The sequence below is a fragment of the Castor canadensis genome, chromosome 1 (assembly GCF_047511655.1).
Source record: "Castor canadensis chromosome 1, mCasCan1.hap1v2, whole genome shotgun sequence".
Lineage (NCBI taxonomy): Eukaryota > Metazoa > Chordata > Mammalia > Rodentia > Castoridae > Castor > Castor canadensis.
Window position 1 is genome coordinate 105,488,852 of NC_133386.1, and position 14,462 is coordinate 105,503,313.

A 14,462-nucleotide genomic window follows, 5' to 3' on the forward strand; every position below is an offset into this window, starting at 1 on the left:
CTGTGAGGTGTACAGAAGGGCGTTTTTACATGAAGAAGGGTGTGAAGGATGAACAATCATGGATTTTTCTGATCAATTTTATGTTTTAAGAAATTATTGACAGTTTTGTACAGGCTCTTGAAAATGTTATTTATAATGAAATCAATTAAAACTGTTTTTGCTATAAGTTCTATAAGGTACATAAAATCCTCAAATTCATCTAGCAATTCTTCCCCTAAACAGGTTTATGTTAGTAAAAAACATAAAAACAACTACAAAAAATATTTTTAGCAAATGTTATAACGCAAAAAAGAAAAGAAAAAAAGCTTCAATTTTCTGGGCATGCACAAAGAACACAAAGACTTATCCAAGTGCATGAACAGATTTTTATGGCTTTGTTCAATTTGAATTTTTTCAGCTGTATGAAATGGGCTTTCTGAATCTTCAATTGTCTGACTTCACCCATGGTGTTCTGTACTGGCCGTGCAAATGTTGCTGTAATTCAGTGTTGTTGTCAATGTCTTTTCTTAGCTTTCTGTTTTTCTTTCAATAGTGTGAAGTGTCTTCTGCTTTTCTATGAATTTCAGTTTGCCTTAGCTCTTGATGCTGTAACTCTTTCAGTAAAAGTTAGTTCAAACTAATGTAGGATGCTTTGACCAAATGAGTTGATCTAGTATGCCTTGTAAAACAGAAGCATAGGGCTTTTAAAAGCTAGTCAATAAAAGTTGTTGAAATTTTGACTTTTTAAAATATGTAGCAGATGTTTTTAATGATTTTTCATATGATGTGTAAGGTAGTGAAATGCAAGAAGGGGGAAAATGTTTTGTGTGAAACACATTTTCTGACTGGGGAAATTTTAATAAGGTAAATTGTTTGTAAGGCTATACAGCAACAGTTCCCTCTGATAGTTTGACTGCTTTAGGATATCTGCTGTATCATGCAATGTGAAGTCTTTTTTGCCTTTTTTCAGGGAAAAAAAAACTTGATGCTCTAGATTTACTGTAGGTAGTACTGTGACTTCAGGGGTGTGGGTCACTGAATGTTTTGTTCTTCCTTTACACTAATGATAGTGCTTTAGAATAAGAATTATGCTTATGATCTGGCAAACTGAAAAAAATGTTGAAAAATATTGCTATTGCAAGTAAATGGCAAAAGCTAAAAGCTTTTGAGCTCAGCTTAAGATGAGATAGATGAGATACGGATAGAAGCAAAATGATTGGCTACTAGTTCTCTCTCTCTCTCTCTCTCTCTCTCTCTCTCTCTCTCTGTGTGTGTGTCTGTCTCCCTCCCTCCCTCTCTCAAATTTGAAAACTAAATAACTTGGCATTTTTAATAGTGACTTCACCAAATACCAAAGGGCCGTAACCAGTAGCTCCAAAAGTCTCAGCATCACATCTTCTGTGCTCTTTATTTTTGCTGTATCAGTTTATGGTTAGGAGAATGTGCCATTTTTTGTACCTTCACATTTAGGCTTTATAATTTAAGTTGATGTATGGACATACACAGATAAACAAAAAAGCATGAAGGAAGATTTGGATTGAAGCATTGCCACACTCTTACATCATTGCTACAAGTGTTCAAGTGTAAAGAAATCCTATTTTGACACTATAAAATTCAAGATTCATAAATACACAGTTATTTCTACTTTAGTACCTATGAGATAATTCACTGTAATTAAAGCTCTTTTATTAAGGCAATCACATATGTTTTGAAAGCAATGATAAATTAAGTTGTCTTCCAAAACTGTATACTTGCTTGATTAGCTATGTATGATCAGAGCCTTTTGTGTGTGTGTACTGGGACAGGTTGCTGGCCTTCCCTGTTTCCACAGATCAAATCCTCCTAGCTCAGGAGCTAAGGCTAAGCAGTTATTTCTTTTGAGTACTTCTTAGTTCTTAAATTTTATTGCATGTATTTGATTATAGATGTCACAGATATTTCATAGTTTCAAAAGTCATTACTGCCCTGAGAAGTGAAGATTGTGGTGAAAATTAAGAGTCATAAGGAAATGAGTTTGTGTCTTTTGTTTTTGTTTCCTTTTTTAAAGTTGTGATACTGTTTGTTCTACCCTCCCTGAAATATTACCGCTTTGTGAAAGTCCAGACCAAATACACCACCCTCCATGTACCTAGTACATTTGCAAACTTGGTTCTCTCACTACTTGATATTTTTTGCATTAGTTAAGATAGAAATTTGATACCTCAGTTAGAAGGGGTGGGGAAATCTGCTGCTAGAAATGTCTGGACATTCCCCTATGTGGAGGTGCCTTCAAACTCTGTCAAACCTTGGAGATGATAGTCCAGAAGTGAAGCAACGAGGTCTGGCCAAGCCAAGTAGACTTGCACTGCTACAAGATCTGGATGGGGGAACTGACCAGGCACTGAACTGTGAAGAGAGGTCCCACCTTTCAGGGACTGACTCCATATTGCGACCCTTGAGTTCTGTAAGTTTGCTTTTGCCAACCTGGTCAACACTATAAAGTGCTTAAAATCTTAGGATGTGGATAGAGTAGTTATATATTTAGTTACTTTTATTTTAATACTTTTGGGGGGTTTTGCACTATAAAATAATTCTTTTACTATATCTAGAAGAACATTTTTCAAAAATTACCAGAGGTATTACAAAAATCTCATTTCTGAACAAAAATATATCAGTTTAAATCATAAATAGCAAGTGTCTTCAACAATGACAATCCTTTAAAGCTAAATAGAATAAAAATATTTTAGTTGACATCCAAGAGCAAGGACATTTATCACAGTTATGTATCTTTGATTACTAAATGAGATTATTCTTTTTCGGAAGTGAAAATATTTGCTAGTTAGACATAATGGATAATTTAGCATTAAGTGCTGAAATTTGAGTATGTACTAAGATTTGACTCAGTATGTGTTTCTGATGGCTTCATATGTGGGTTCTGCAAAACATTTGTTTTTATGGGGCAGAAGGATGATAAATGATATGGATGGAATTTTATTCTCTGAAAAAAGCAATGGAAAAGAGAGAAATAATTGACTATTTAATTTTGGAACTTGGGTTTGAACTCAGGTTTTCACATTTGTTAGGCAGTCACTTTACCACTTGAGCCATATTTCAAACCTTTTTAGTTTCAATCATTTTTCTATATGGTCTCATGCTTTTTTCCCATACTGACCTCACACTGCAAGCCTTCTATCTACACCTCCCCCCTAACTGGTATTACAAGTGTGAACCACCATAACTCACTGTTCTTTGAGATGGGTACACACTAGCTTTATGCCCAGGCTGACTTCAAACCATCATCTTCTCATGTCTGCCTCTTAAATAGTTGGGATTAGAGGTGTGAGTCACTATGCCTGGCACCAGTGGTTTCTTTATTTTTAACTTATCTGTTGAAAACACTACAGGGAAACAGAAAAAGGATAAGATCAAAATCATCACAACAACCAATAAAATACTGGGCAGATACTAAAAAGATGTAAGTCAATATGTTTTTGAAATTTCAGCTCAGTAACAACAAGTTCTAGGTAAGCAATATATATTTTCATTCTATACTGTCAGAAGCTTTACTTTGTGCATATGTAACTTTCATAATTAAAAAAAATTAGGAACAAAGAAATTAGGCTTAAGAAGTAGTATAGGCTAATTCTAAAGTTAGGCTCAGTATTTCCTCCTTAACACATTCACATGTGCATGAATATTTTGTAGGAATACAAACATACATGATTATGTACATAGATATGGATGAATAGGTAGTTATGCATAATTGTACATTACAGAGGTCTGAGAAAATGTACAATAAATTATTCACCACAGTTACATAGGCAGTGCATAAGCATGGGTGGGGATTGAGGGGCTTGGGAATGGTTGCTTTGGTCCTTTTTAACTAATTTTGTGGTACAGGGCTTTAAACTTAGGGCCTTATGCTTGCTAAGCATGATCTTTATCACTGGACACATGCCTCAAGCCCTTTAAGCTTTATGTTGTTTTTCTGATATGGTCTCATACAGATATCCCACACACATTCACATGAATGTGTGCACATATTTGAGGATAAGGCCAGAAAAAAGAAGAAAAATACAACTCAGAGTTTTATGAAATTAAATGACTTGTGGTCAATAGGAACTGAAAGAAGCATGGGTATAACATGGTTGCTTATATAAAATTCTCATTGTGAAAATTCCTTGATCTTGTGACACCATGTCTAAGATTTGTTTTTAAATTTGACTGGGTGGTATAATCAAGTCCCTTAGAAACTCAGGGTAGCCAGAATTTGGAATAATAAGTAAACCATTTTTATAGTAGTAGAATTTATTAATACATTGAAAGAGAGCTGAATATATAACTTCTTAGTAAACCAGACACCTTGGCACTGTTTTCTATACTGTAGGATATAATCTGCATAAGAATTAAATCTTGGAAGAGAATGAGAAATTTTAGGGACAGAGTGTGGAAAGTCAATTAAAGTACAATTCATTTAATTCGTATTTGTGAATTTCCTTTGCTTAACAGCTCACCACAAATGAAAGAATTTCTATTTCAATAAAGCATCGAGGTTATTTGGTTATATATATATATATGTATATGTATATATATATGTATATGTATATATATATGCTTGATATATGTGACTTCAACAAAAAATATCAAACCCTTGTCATATAAGAAAATATATTTTGTTAGGTCTTCCTTCCTATTTGCCATACAGTACTGAGCTGATGTAGCATGCACATGTGTGTATTTTTCACCAATATCTCCATTTGCAACATGTTTATGCTTACCTCCTCTTTTAGTACTCCAAAATAATTCAACAGAATTTCCATGTTGTTGGCCAATAGTTCTGCTGACCCATTTTCCACATAGAGTTCCTATGAAGTTTCTCTTCCCATGATAGGGCTGTTCTAACTACAAGTTAACAGCTACTTCCCCATTGAGTTTGCAATGTACTCTTACAACTCAGCCAGGACCACTTTTGAAGAACGCTGCTGCCTCATAGGCTGTTTAGGTGCATCACTAATTCCTCTTCTCTCCTTGTGCCCTCGCTGTTACTCATCTCAACGACACGGCTTGCAGACCAAAAACAAACATGAAAAATGAAGATTTTTGTTTTACCAAGTTTTTGATCTTTGTAATTTCCCTTCTGTCTGAAGAATTTCCTTTATTTTTTGCAAGTCAAGAAGAAAGTTTTGTTTGCCTAAGAGGGTTTATTTCACCCTCACTTTTAAAGGATAAATTTGAAAGCTACAATGAGTTCTAGGCTGTTTTGTTAATGTGCCTTTTGTCTTCTGAGATGGTCTCACTCTGTAGCAGCTGGGCCAGCCTTGGACTCATCCTTCTGCCTCAGCCTCCTGAGTGCTGGGGTACCAGGTATGGCTGCCACACCAGCTTCCATTCTCTTCCTGCCTGCATCCTGCACAGTTTCTGAGAAGTTGGATGTGATTCCCATCTTTGTTCCTCTGCTAGGTAAGGTGCTACTTCCCCTCTGGCTTCTTTTAAGATTTTTGCAGTTTGAATGTGAGATGCCTAGTGTACGTCTAAATTTATTTTTTATTTTTGTATTTATTCTGCTGTGTTCTCTGGACCTGTGTTTGTGTCTGACAGTAATTTGGGGTGGTTCTAAGTCACTTCTTTCCCATTTCTTTCTCTTCCCACCACACTGAAGTCACACCTTTGGTAGTTGTCAGTTCTTGGACTCTGTTCTCGCTCATCTTCTCCTCAGTTTTGGAAGTGTCTGCTTGCATTTCCTTGGGTCTAGGTGACCAAGGAGTCCCTCAGAGCCTTCTCCACTTCTGTCCGGGGTTTTGATTACTGGCACTTCTCTTCATCCTCTGCCTCCATCGATCTGTTGTCTGTTAATAGCCACAGTGGTTTTAAATTTCCAATCTGACAATTCCAGATTCCCTGATATACCTGCTCTTGTTCCTGTGCTAGCTCCATCTCTTCTAGCTCTGCCTTCTACATCTCAGCGTGTCCTGCCGTCTTTTGCTGAAGTGTAGCTGGGCAGAAGGACCTCCAGTAACTTGGCCTTTGGAGCTGTGGTGAGGGTGTGGTGTGGGAAAGGAAATGGTTCTGCAATGGTGGGATTAGCCAGGCCACAGCAGCACACACCTGTGGTCCCAGCGACTTGGTAGGCTGGGGGATTGCCTGAGCCCAGGAGTTTGAAACCAGCTTGAGCAACAAAATCAGACCCTGTCTCCAAAACAAAACATGAAACACAAAGCAAAACACAGTGCTCAGATAAGGTCTCAGTCTCTTAGTGGGCCATGCCCTGGGCTGTATGGGCTCAGATTTTCCTCTCTTAGGTGGGACAGGACAGCTGAGGGACCAGGACTGGGAATTTCCCTTCATTCAGGTTGGTGGACTCTTAATTAAATCTCCACTGGTCAGGCTCTAGCAAAGTAGTTTCTCTTGAGGGTAGGCCTTGATAGAAAAAAAAAACCAAAAAAGACAGAGTGGAGCCAGGCATAGTGCTTATGCCTGTAATTCTAGCTACTCAGGAGGCAGAAATTGGGAGGATGATGGTTTGAATCTTGCCAAGGTAAAAAGTTTGAGAGACCCCATCTCAACCAATAAACAGCTGGACATGGTGGCATGCACCTGTCATCCAGCTGTGTGGGAAGTATAAATTGGACAGCCTGGGCATAAATGGAAGACCTTGTTCAAAAATAACTAAAGCACAAGGGATGGTGGCATGGCTAAGTGGTACAAGGTCTGCCTAGCCCCAAGTTTAATTCAAACCCAGTGGAGATTAAAGAAAAAGAAGAGAGGCCATGGTTTCCCTATAGGGTCCTGGCCTTGTGTGAAGAGGCCCTGGGATCAATTCCCCACACCACAAAAACCAAAACCAAAGCCCAGATATGAATTTCATACTGGTCACATTTCTTCTCCCTCTTCTGGAGGCACAAGCTTTTTCTTCCTTTTCCCTGTGAGGATCTAGCAGAGCTCCTGGAGGCAGACTCACTGACATGTGGGGTCCCCTGGGGTCCCCTGAGTTTTTACCTACACACTTGTGCACACTGAGTTCTGGCATGCGTGTCAATGCCCACAGCTGAGCATGAGCAGGGTGCAGAGGCAGCCCTCACTGAGCAGGACTCCAGGAGGGGCTCAGGTGGCACAGATACAGGAGCAGGCCCGGGGGGCTTAGACTGAGCTGAGAGGAGTCCTGGGGCCCTTTCCAAATAGGTCTGTTCCACCTGGACCAGAGGTGGCCCTCTGGGCCAGCCACAGAGGAGCACTGAAAACAGGAGCTTTGCCTGGTTCCCAGAAACCCTGGTGATGTCCAGGGCTGGGGTCTGAGGCCAGAGCCCAGCATATTATCTTCCAGCCCCTCCCTCCCCTTTCTTCCTTGTTGTCCCTACCTAGGAATGGGAATGCATCTGCTCCCAGGCCTCCCCTGTGGCTGCCCCTTGACCCCTCAGTCACTTGTGGCTCTGGCTTAGACCCTGTTGGCCCTCTTGTGTACACAGCTCTGTGTTGCCTCTTCATTCCCTGCCTCCCATCTAACCTCAACATGGCAATTTAGCTCCCCATTGTCTGTGCCAACTCTCAGATCTCTGTCTGCCAGCAAGACCCCATGAGCTGCCCCACCTGGCTCTCTCCAGCTGGCTCAGACAGACCTTCTCCTTCCTGCTGACCCACTGTGTACCCTGTCCTCGATCATGCACCTTGCCCTCTGTGGTGCACTCTGTCCTCTGTGGTGCACCTGCATCCTGTCCTGTGCAGTTCAGACATACCCCCTTGGTTGGCCTCTCATACTTCTTTCTTGTTTTAGTGCTGATTTCACCACACTGTACTATAAGCCAGCATGTCCTTCTTTCCTCTGTGATTTCTAAACTGGGGAGACTGGGTGTCTTGTCTTAATCTTGCTGCAATCCTGTAAGAATGTGAGATGGAAGGAGGACTCCAGGTACTGTATGGGGGCCCCACCAACACCACACTCCTGTTCTTGCTGTTACCACAAATCAGACACCCTTCTCCTCTCTTTGCTCATCCAAATCCTAACTCTTCTAAAGTGTGTTCAAAGCCAACTTCTACAGGAAGCCTAGAGACCAGGCCCTCCCTGAACTTTCCTGGCCTTTCATAGTCTTTAACACTTTCTGGGTGTGGAGAGATCCCCAGTGGACCAGATGTGTCCTCCAGGTTGGGCTCAGGCTCCCATGCAGCCTGCAGGCTGGTGGAAGAGGACAGTGCTGGGGGTGGGGGAGAAATCCTGGGGCCTTATAGAAGAGATTCTAAGCTGCACAGGGCCAGGCAAGGGAGTCAGCATCAGCTGTGGGCTCATCTAGCAACACTGGGGCTTCATCATAGGGTCTGATGGTAGGAATGCAAGGGGAATGTAGGAGGAACCCAAGAAAGGGGTGGCTGCCAGTCTTCGAAGGAGTCAGGGCCTCCAGAATTCTGAGGATGCGACAGTGGTCAGACCATCTGTGGAGGGTGTGCTGGCCATGGGGGGCAGTGTGATAGTGGTCTGAATGATCAGGAGGCTGGTCCCATAGAATCAGGCTGCCTGATCCTGCTGAGGACCTCAGCAGGAGATGAGGAGGGGGTTGGTGAGTGCAGGACCCTCAGCTGCTGATGGCTGTCTCTGAAGGAGCTCGCAGCTGGCCAAGGCTTGGTACAGGGTATCCAGGATGGCCAAGGGACCAGATCTGGCTTCTGGAGAGAAAGGGTAGCAGGAAGCAGCATTAGTCTGCTTCAGCCCCACAGGGCTCCCTTCCTCCTCCCTGGGGCTGCCACCACCATGCTGGTACCACTCCCAGCCCTGTCCAGCTATCTCCCTCTCCCTGGTGTCCCTCCTCCACTGAGGACTCTTTGAGAGGAGGCTTCTAGCACATGCTTCCTTCTCCTCCTGGATGTCAGGGACCATTCAGGTCCCCAGAAAGGGCCAACAAGCAAAGGCTCACACCATTGGTCTCCCCATCAGCCTGCAATGCCCTCAGGCAGGGTGTGGCTGGCCCTGGTGAGATCTGGTGCCCTGACCTTTGTCCAAGCAGCATGATCTGTATCTTAGTGCTTCTGGGAAATAACCCAGGCCTTAGGTGTGGCCAGCACCTGACCCTCTGTGTTTGTCTCTTCATCTGTGGAATGGGGACGATAACTCCCTCCTTACATGGCAGCTAGAAGGATGTGGGGGGAACTGAGACACCTCCCCGGAATTTGGCCCACAGTAAGCCCAGTGAGCACGCCAGCCCTGAACAGTCCCCTTGCTGGATGTGACCATTGTGGCTTCTGTCTGTGTGTCTGCCTGGGGCTTCTGCATCTCTGCTCTTGGTAAACAGCTTTCTTCCCTTTCTGAAGTCTGCCCTAGACTTTATCCCTTGCAGTGTTCAGGCAGGAACAATGTCACCATTTTGCAGACAAGACACTCAGGGCAGTGCTGGAGTTTCCTGGTCAGGATTCCCCCAGCAGCTGACTAGGCTCTGTGGGATGGGGCATTCTCCTACCCTGTGTGGGGTCCCTGCAAGTGTCCAGTGTGCACAGCAAGATCTTTCCCAGGGCTCTCTTTGATATGTTCTTCAAAAGAAATGGAGAGAGGGCTGGATCAGTGACTTCTGTGGAGCTCCCTGGGCTCAATAAAGTGACTGCATCATCCCTTCCTGACCTCCATCACCTCTTCCTCTCCCATCACCCCTTCCTCCCCCATCACCTCTTCCTCCCCCATCACCCCTTCCTGCTCCATCACCCCTTCCTCCTCCATCACCCCTTCCTCCCCCATCATCCTTTCCTGATCTCCATCACCTCTCCCTCTCCCATCACCTCTTCCTCCCCCATCACCTCTTCCTCCCCCATCACCCCTTCCTCCCCCATCATCCCTTCCTGTCTCCCATCACCCCTTCCTGATCTCCATCACCTCTTCCTCTCCCATCACCCCTTCCTCCCCCAGCACCCCTTCCTGCTCCATCACCCCTTCTTCCCCATCACCTCTTCCTCCCCCATCACCCCTTCCTCCCCCATCACCCCTTCCTGCTCCATCATCCCTTTCTTCCCCATCACCCCTTCCTCTCCCATCACCCCTTCTTGCTCCATCACCCCTTCCTGCCTTCCATCACCCCTTCCTGTCTCCCATCACCCCTTCCTCCCCATCACTCATTCCTCCCCCATCACCCCTTCCTCTCCCATCACCTCTTTCTGCCCCCATTACCCCTTCTTCTCCCATCGCCTCTTCTGCCCCCATCACCCCTTCCTCCCCATCACTCCTTCCTCCTCCATCACCCCTTCCTCTCCCATCACATCTTCCTGCCCTCCATCACCCCTTCCTGCTCCATCATCCCTTCCTCCCCATCACCTCTTCCTGCCCTCAGGCTGTGCACACTGGCATCTCAGAGACTTTTGGGGGGTGATGGAACAGTGTGCAGGCTCTATCCCACCAAAGACCATGTATTTAAGGATTGCCTTAATGTGGGACATAAGCACTTGGGAAATAACCATGACTAAGAAGTGCTTTTATGCATCATTCATTTGAACCATTTTAACCAATAATAAAAAGCAATGTTAAAAAAAATAAAATAAAAGAGCCAGGCATGGTGGGGCACGTCTGTAATCCCAGCACTTGGAGATTGAGGCAGGATGGTTACATAGTGAGACACTGTCTCAAAAAACAAATAAAAAAATGAAAGAAAGAGAGAGAGAGAGAGAGAGAGAGAAATTTGCCCAAAGCCACCCAGTTGGAGGTGGCCCAGTATTTCGCTGGGCTGCATGGCCCAGGCCTCTACTGGGAATGCTGCACCTCAGGACCCATCTGCAGCTCTCTGCTTTCCCAGGTTGGGTGACACTGGGTGACATCAGCTGCCCTGTGTCCCCAGCAGCCTGAGGCACAGCAAAGATCCTGCTCAGGATTTGGACCCTGTGTCCACCTCATGCTGGCTGTACAGTCCTGGCTCAGTGGCCTTTTGTGCCTGTCGAGGTGGTGCACAGTTTCTTCCTTCACTCTGCAGCACGGCAGATCATGGTGATGCATTACTGGAAATGGATCACCCATGATCCTAGGGGAATGGACTTGGTTACATTGCATTTCTTTGAAAAGCGTGGATGTGGTCTGCTTCATTTCTCTTTAGTGATTTTGCTGCTGTAAGCAGCTTACAACTCATTTGTCCTCCTCTGACCTTTAGTTCACAGTAACCCCAGCATCCTAACATGACCTGGGAACTCCCTCTTTTTTGCTGGCCTCTCCGAGCCTCCATCAGTCAAATAGATGGCACCTGCAAGCCTCCTACCCACAACTCCGGGGCTGCCTACCAAGTCTCGGAGCCTCTGCAGGAGCTGCAGCACGTCCACCACCTTCTCCTCCAGCAGCGACAGCTGTACCCGCTCCGTCTCTACCATCTGCAGCTCCAGCCGCAGGTGCTCGCTCTCCACCACCTTCTGCTGCAGCTCTGCCTGCGGGAAGGCAGGAGGTGGGAGGGAAAGGGTCTCAGTGTAAGGACTAATGCTTTCACAGAGCTCATCTTCCTGGCCTACCCCAGCTTGCCCCGTAGTCAGGCAAGTAAACCATGCTCTATCTCAGGGTGGTGCTGAGGCCCAGAGAAGCTGAGTACCTGGCCCCAAATTGCAAGGTGAGCAGGACTGACGTAGAGTATGGGTTTTTCTTTCCTATTCTAAGGGCTCTGTTCTCCCTCCTCTTCTCTAAGCCTTTGATTTGTTTCTGTGTGCTGGGGTTTGAACTCAGGGCTCTGGTTTGTTTTTTAATAAGTTTGGTTGATGGCAAGCAGTAGAAACCCACCTGGCTAGCTTAAACAGACAAAGAAGGTACTGGTAGGCTACTGAGCCTGTAAAACAGGCAGAATACACGTGTGTGCTATACGTGTGCAGTGAGTGTGTACTGGTGGTGAAGAGCCACGAATCCACCAGAATGCCAGTGGAGCGTCCCATGGCCATCTTCTTCTAATGCAGGCATGCAGCCAGCCTGCATCTGGTGAGCATCCCTTGGCACAAAGACAGGAGAAGGAGGCGGCTGCCTTGGTGTGCTGTGGCTTTGGGCAGGAGGACACAGGTCCTGTGCCTTGGTCCATCATAGTGAGGACTTGGCTCATTTTCAACCCTGTAGTCTTGAAATTTACTCAGAAAAGAGGCAATAGCTGTGACTGACAGTTTACCTCCAGGTGGCCTCCAGCCCTGCACATCACTGATCAGCACCCTTTCCCAGCACAGGGGCTGTAGCTTTCCTGAAGGACATCTGGCCATCAAGACCAAGGCCTCAGGGAAGGCTGAGCCATGGTGGTGAGAATATGGATGAAAACCCTGACATATGAGATCACCTAACACAAGAATGCTAGAGAATGTCTTTCCAGATGGTGGGGACTGTGGCCACCCACTGCATATGTGTGTACTCATACTTATATTCTGCCTTTTTATAGATAAATAAGCTGAGGTGCAGAAGCATCAAGTAACCTTCTCAAGGTCACACAGGCCTAGAGTCAGGACTGAGGGCAGTGCCATGCTGGTTAGCACTGGCTCCTGCTCTGGTGAGTTGAGTTTCATCTGAATTAAGTTCTGTTCAATAGCAATCCTGGGAAGCCACTGTTTAGGACTGAGCTCCTGGCCTGGGCCCCCACAGAGCAGGCTAAAGATCAGAATGGAGCCCCTCAGCCTAGAGCATATCACTAAGCTGAAACTTTCTGAGAAATCAGGAGAGGGTGGACAGATTTCCCCAGGCCAGTTGCTCCCTCTGCCATAATCCTTACAAGAAGATGTGACAAAGTAAACCAGTTCTATTTCTATTATCCCATCTTCCTCTGTGCACCTCACAGGGACAGTGACTTAGAAGTGAACAACTGCTCTCTGTGTCTGCTGTCTTCAGTCTTTTCTATCTACAAAACTAACATCCTTGGCTCAGCTCATTGGAACATACTGTTAGATGGAGTGAGGTGTTGCCTGATTCTAGACTCACAAACGAAGCTAATTATAATCTTAAAACTAACTTGTTATGATTTTGTCCTTTGACAACTCTTAGATTTTTCAGGCTTATTATAGGGGAGGTTCCCCCCAACCCTGTGCACCACCACTCCCCCTGAAGGCAGAGGTTCCAGAATCACAGGTGGTACAGACTCTGTCTCATTGGAAGGCTTAGAAGCAGCCACACTGGCTCCCCATTAATGACATTCAGCTTTTTCGCTTCCTTCCTTTCTTCCTTTTGAGACAGGGCTTTGCTATGTTGCCCAGGCTGCCCTTGAACTCCTGGGCTCAAGCCATCCTCCTGCCTCAGCCTCCGCAGTAGTTGGGACTACAGGCGTGTACCACAAGTGGCTGACATTCATCATTTCCTTTTGCAAACATCAAAGTGTCCAGTTCACCTCAGTACTTAGGCCTGCTTTCTTCTGTCTGGTCTCTGATTTCACACTCTAACGGGTGTCACCTAAACAGGACCCAGTGCTCTCTTTTTCCAGAGGATGGAGCAGAGTAGCTGCTGTGGTTTAATGGGCACACTGATGTGGCTGAGGGCACAGTTTCTGAGCAATGATTTCCTTCAAACCATTCCTTACCTATCTCATTGTGCTCCTCGACCGTAAAATGACTTTTTCCCTCCCTTCCTTCATTTTTTTCCCTCTTTTTTGGTAGTACTGGGGTTTGAACTCAGAGCCTTGCACTTGCTAGGTAGGTGCTCTACCACTTAAGGCATGCTGCCAGCCCTGTTTTTGATGGATATTTTTGAGATAGGGTCTCACGAACTGTTTCCCTGGGCTGGCTTCAAACCATAATCCTCCTGATCTCTGCCTCCCGAGTAGCTAGGGTTACAGGAGTGAATGGTTGGTGCCTGACCCACTTTTATTTTTTTGTGCTGGGGATGGAAGCCAGGCATCCTGTGCTAGGCAACACTACCACTGAGCCCCTGCCCTTGATCTTAAATGAGAGAGGGCATGTCAGTGCCCAGCACAGCTTATGTGCTGTGTGTGGAAGGTGGTATCATTTCTAAGTTATTATTTACAAAGCTAGAATAGTATCCAACCATACATCTTTAACAGCACATTTAGAATTTCAGAGATGTAAGTGTAAAATGATCCTATATCAAAACCAGTAGGCAAAAGTGCAGTGGGTCAGTGGAAGGACAGCTGTCAGTGGCATTGTTTAGCCACTAGGGACATGAAAAGTTGCTACAGGCCAGACAGACAAAATGACAAGTGCTAAGAGGTCTTATTGAAATTAGAGGTTACTGGGTATTCAGCATCCCTCCTGCTGCTTCTTGCTACATCACTTCCTCTGACTGTGGGCAGTCAATCACAGAACCTGCCTTCATACCACCAGTATTGCCTGAGGCTGAGACTCATTTTCCCCCTGGGGTTTCTCATTGGTCTGCAGAGACTAGAGATGTCAGTCTCCCCTTCCCTCACCCCTCTGAAGCCAGGGAATGTGAGGCCAGAAACCAGAGAAATTCACAACAGACTGTAGGACTATGTCAAAATCCCTGGACCCAGCTGTTCCTGAGGCTCGTGCCACCTTGTTCTCAGCCCCATGTTCTCATAAGTTCCTGCTTTGCATCTGAGCTAATCTGAGATGGGACCCTGTAACCTGCA

At 45.2% G+C, this 14,462-nt stretch overlaps 1 protein-coding gene across 1 annotated transcript in view; it reads right to left on the reverse strand.

The window, feature by feature from the left end:
* Positions 1-7,998: 7,998 nt before the first annotated feature.
* Positions 7,999-14,462, reverse strand: part of LOC109678909 (EF-hand and coiled-coil domain-containing protein 1-like) — a 29,358-nt gene continuing 22,894 nt past the window's right edge. The window contains exons 7-9 of the mRNA XM_074069542.1: positions 11,191-11,331; positions 9,399-9,468; positions 7,999-8,610 (exon numbers count right to left, since the gene is read on the reverse strand). Coding sequence (XP_073925643.1) covers positions 8,480-8,610; positions 9,399-9,468; positions 11,191-11,331 — 342 coding nt within the window. The 3' untranslated portion in view covers positions 7,999-8,479. The remainder of the gene's footprint in view (positions 8,611-9,398; positions 9,469-11,190; positions 11,332-14,462) is intronic.